The following is a 5,460-nucleotide window of genomic DNA, read 5'->3' on the forward strand; positions in this document are numbered from 1 at the left end:
TTAGAAACAAGAACACTAGTCATTAATTGATGCATTAATCATTTTAAACTTATAAAATTAAGCTTAAATTGGATATGTAACTTAAACTTAGATATTGATAGTATCAAAATATCAGCCTTCAAATAATAGCACCATTTGCCATACATATAATAAACTAAGTACATTTTTAGAATGTATCTACTTTTTACTGCCTAATCTGATAGTCAGTTTTCATTTTAACTGCAGGAAATAAATGTCTATTGTGAGAGAAGTGAGAAAAATAACAGCAGTATTACAAAAGGACATGACCGTGTGTGTGTGATATAAATAAATTCTGTAGCAAGAAGGGCTATAGTGTGGGTACTCAGATCCAATTATGGTCTCTCCATGGCTTTTACTACATGGTAACTCAGGAGTCTGACATCATTTTTTCAAGGGAAACATAATTTGATCCTATCCATAAAAGAGATCAATGTTTCCTTGAAGTTCTGATACTAGTCACACATGGTTGCATAATTCTACAATCCCAGTACTTGGGAGACTGGGGCAGAAGGATTGTTCCAAGTTCAAGGGCAGCCTTGGCTACATAGTAAGAAGTAGGTTTTCTACAAGAAGAACATTATGATAGGGAGATTTGGGTCCAGGGGTCCCACTCAAACTATGGCACCAGCCAAGGACAAGACAGGCTGTAAACTTCAAACCCCTATTCAGATCTAGCCAATGGACAGGACATTCTCCACAGCTGAGTGGTGAGTGGGGTATGACTTTCACACGTACTCTGGTGCCTCATATTTGACCATGTCCCCTGGAGGGGGAGACCTGGTGGCACTCAGAGGAAGGACAGCTGGCTACCAAGAAGAGACTTGATACCCTATGAGCATATACAGGGGGAGGAAGTCCCCCCTCAGGAACAGTCATAGGGGAGGGGAGTAAGGGGAAAATGGGAGGGAGGGAAGAATGGGAGGATACAAGGGATGGGATAACCATTGAGATATAACAAGAATAAATTAATTTTAAAAAAGAAGCAGATTTTCCACAGTTATACAGCATGGCCCTGACTCTTCAAATATAAAATAAACAAAATTCTAGTCAGGAAATAACATCTACTTCTTACCAGGCCATGACACTTAGATGCTACTCTATTGTGGAAGACATTACAGGTGTCTCTGGGAGCAACATGACACTGTGACATGTGGGGTTGGAGGGAGGGACAATGAAGGAGTTGGAGTTCAGAGAATTTGACTCACCAGCTATGTGCTAGTAAGAAATGAATGCAGGCTAAAATGCTTTCCTTTATTAACAAGCAGGGAAATTTAAAGCAAAAGCACAATGAAATACAACCTGTGGGCCACTACATTTGAAAAAAAAAACTTAAGTTTTTTAATACCAAGAGCTGTAAAACAGACAGAATAAAACACATGAGCAAATGCTGAGAAGCTTAAATTAGAATGTGGATATCTTTTCAAAAGTCATAGACTGTATGTTTAGAACATATATTTGAACAGAAAGATATCTATATATGGCCAGTGTTGTAAGTTTTGTTAGCATTTGACTACTAAAGTCTAGAGAGTGTTACATGAATACATTACTCAAGAATGGTAAATATCATCAGTTACAAATAGAAATGTACATATACTGAGGCAATATAACATCACCCATAATGTATATATTTTACTGCATTTGCTATGCATATTATTTTGTTTCTAGATTACATTAATATTTTATAATTAATGTTATATATTGTAAACTTTTGTGTAACATGAGTAATTGTGGAGATTTTGAAAATATTTATAACTTGGGCTTTGACTTCACACACACAGTAGTTTGAATCCCACTCCTACCACACATTGATAGCTTAGTATTATAGATGCTTCTAGAACTAGATAAAATGATAAACATAGAAAAGTCTGTTCCTGAACGTTCTGATGACAATGAATTTAAAGACCCTTTTCTTGCATAGAGCTGCAGACATAACTTTTTACCACTTCTGATAGAAAGAGACAGCTACATTATGGTGGTTGAACATAGAAGTACATTTCCCTTACTGGATAATAAAATATAGTTGGACTAAACCACATTCAAGTCCTCTTGAATTCTTCCCAGGATGTCTAGGCTCCTGCATCCTGCCTAGCCTCACTCAGCATCCACACTTGTTGACTGAATCTGGTCACCTATTGATATACCTCTATGCCTGCTGCTCTCAAGCCTCCTGGACCCTGTGGCATTGAGTAGGCTCCAATCAACTTTCTGTTCACACTTGGGACTTAGGCTAATTCTGTCGGGAAGCATATCTTGGCCTTTTTATCAACTCCTTTGAGAGCAGGCTAATTACTTTTGAGAAAGAGAAAGTTGTGCCTTCCCCTAATCCTGAGACTTTTGCAAAATAATTTAGCACAGACATTACTAGTGTGCCTGCAGTAATGTCTTTTTACATTGAGAAGGAAATTATAAACAAGTTGGGAGAAGGTGTAGGAATAGGAAAATCCTGGCCATTGGCTACTAGTCATGGAGGAAATAGGTTCTTATGTTCTATTGCTTAATAGTGTGATAAAGACAGTTATAACATGCTATATATTTTAGAAGAATGGGAGATAAATGGATTATTTTTCACCTCAAAGAAATGATAAATATCTGAGGGACTGCACGTCCTCTGATTTGAGCCTCCCAAAGAGTATGTGCTTATGCAAACATTACATGGAACCCTGCAAATGGATACTGTTTATGTGTTAATTGAAATGAAAAAATTAAATTTAAAAATCATACAAGAATTAAAAACAAAACTTGGGGCATCAGAGATGGCTCAGAAGTTAAGAGCACTGGCCGCTCTTCCAGAATTCCAGAGTACAATTTTCAGCACCCACATGGTGGTTCACAACCATTTGGAACATGAATTCTAGGCCATACAATGCTTCTTTTGACCAAGTATGTGTGTTGTCTTCACACATAGATAGAGGCAGACAAAGCACTCACACATATAAAAGAAAATAAATCTAATAACAAAAAAACCCCTAAGTTCCATTTTTCAAATCTATTATAAAAGTAAATACAAAAATAGAACTGTGAGCCTCTCAGAGTATGCTTTTTGTTATTTTGAGAAAGAAGAAAACACTTTGTTATAAAAGGTTACAAGCTTTTTAATAAAAAGGAACAAAAGCCTGGATCACATGAGGATTTTAAATGTCTGTAAAACATAAATACTAGGCAAAAGGAAAATGTACATTTATGTCAAAAAATTCTGCCAAGACATTGAAGATTGAAAGCAATTATATAGGAAGAAAACTATACCCTGACTGGGAAATGCAGACTGCACAGAGAAAGCTTCATCAAGAGACACCAACTGCAGCAAGTGAAAGGCCTTACGCCAGTTCACAAGAAAGACCACGCCCATCACTGTGAACATGTTCTCTTGCTGAGAATATTTCTCAGAGCTCCTTTCATATCTCGATTCCTTAGACTATAGATAAAGGGATTCAGCATGGGTGTGACCACAGTGTACATCACAGCCACGATGACATCCTTGCTATTACTGTTGTTAGGAGAAGGGAAAGCGTATAGTCCAATAATGGATCCATAGTACAGAGAAAACCACAGAGAGGTGAGAGCCACATGTGGACAAGGCTTTGAAGATACCCTTGATGGAGGGAGTTCTCAGGATGGTGGCCCCAATGTAGCCATAAGAAACCAGAATGCATATCAATGGCACAGTTATGATCACCACTCCCACTGTGAAGATAACCAGCTCATTGATGGAGGTGTCTGAGCTAGACAGCTTAAGCAGGGCAGAGAGGTCACAGAAGAAGTGGGGCAGAGTATTGTCCCCACAGAAAGAGAGTTGGGTAAGCAAGAGGGTGTGCACAAGGGCACTGGCAAAGGACAAGGCCCAGGACACAACTACTAGCAGGACACAGAGGCTCTGGCTCATAATGGAGGTGTAGTTCAGAGGGTGGCAGATGGCCACATACCTGTCATAGGCCATGGAGGTCAGAAGGAAGCTGTCAAGATCTGCAAAATATAGAAAAAAGTACACCTGGGAAACACACCCAGCATATGAGATGGACTGGCTGTGCGTCAGCATGTTCATGAGCATCTTTGGAGCTGTGACTGATGAGAAGGAGATGTCCGTGAAGGCCAAGTGGCTGAGGAAGAAGTACATGGGGGTGTGGAGGTGAGAGTCCATCCTGATGAGCAGGATGATGAGCAGGTTCCCCAGCACCGTGGTCAGGTACATGGACAGGAACAGGGCAGAGTACATGGCTTGGTCATCTGGCTGGATGGGGAGCCCCAGGAGGATGAACTCAGATGTGCTGCTCTCATTGTTCCTTCTTATACAGCTCATTTCCTCTTTTCCTGGAAATTAAAATAAAGCTGAAATGTGAAAAAGAAGTGGCTGTGGCCATTATGTAACAAAACCTCCATCATTTTTGGGCCAGTTAGTTTGTTCATTTTACCCCCTATCAACAGCTTTGGCAATACTAACAAGGCAGTGATGGAGAATCTGGGAAGCATTGTTCATGATGGAAATCTGAAGTAAGATAACTAGAATGTAAGGCCGAGAGAGTAAGTAGTTTAAAAAAAAAAAAAAAGTAGGTGATCTGCAACAGTCTGTCTTCATCACACATGCCTTAGAAATACATGTTGGCAAAAGCCTTATTTTCAAGAGTTGGATCAAAATTACAAAACTCCCCCTGGTGTCTGGAATCGGAGATCTAATGGCAAGTGCGTGCATGTTGATGCAAGAGGATTGGGGAATGAACCTAAAACGTTGACTGGCACCACATGTAATGTAGCTCCAATTCTTGACAGATATCATTTCACACTAAACATTTTCAGAATTCCTATATCCTTCCTATAGGAGGATTTTCATGGGAAACAGAGGAAAAGACAGTTTCTCTTTCAAACTGTGGTGTATTTTCCCATCTCAGTTATATCATCCTTTTTCAAGTCCTTAGAAATTCATGGCTTTTCGACTCGAATACAGGATCTTTGGGGAAAGGGGCTAGTGGAGTTCTTAGTACAACATTGCTTCTTTTCATTTTTTCTAGTCCAATTGTTCAGGCCAGTGAAATTTTCTTTTTTCATTAATTAATCAATTAGTTTACTTTACATCCCAATAGTAACTTCCTCTCTTTCTTCTCCTCCAAGTCCCACCCTTTCCCTTCCCCTCTCCCCATCCCTTCTCTTTCTCTTCTGAGAAGGGGAGAGCTCCCATGCATATCAACCCACCTTGGTATATCAAGTTGCAGTAGGACTAGGTTATGAGAGTAATTTTAACTGATATTTTTCTAATTCATGTTTCTAATTTTTTTATTATATTTTCCAATGATAACTTCTTTCTTTATCCTCAATGCTATTTGGTCTTAGAACCACCTGTGTAAATGGTATCAATATAATAAATAAACACTAATAAATGTCTATTTTATGAACTCTGATGCTCCCGGTTTGATCACTTCCCCTTGGCAGAGAGGCCCTGCAGGCACACAG

General features: G+C 39.1%; 1 protein-coding gene across 1 annotated transcript; it reads right to left on the reverse strand.

The window, feature by feature from the left end:
- Window positions 1-3,366: 3,366 nt before the first annotated feature.
- Window positions 3,367-4,315, reverse strand: LOC127207203 (olfactory receptor 50-like). The gene is given in 2 exon segments (XM_051166573.1): window positions 3,367-3,561; window positions 3,563-4,315. Coding segments are annotated over 2 exon segments (948 nt in total).
- Window positions 4,316-5,460: the final 1,145 nt, after the last annotated feature.

This window comes from Acomys russatus, chromosome 24, assembly GCF_903995435.1.
Source record: "Acomys russatus chromosome 24, mAcoRus1.1, whole genome shotgun sequence".
Taxonomy (NCBI): Eukaryota; Metazoa; Chordata; class Mammalia; order Rodentia; family Muridae; genus Acomys; species Acomys russatus.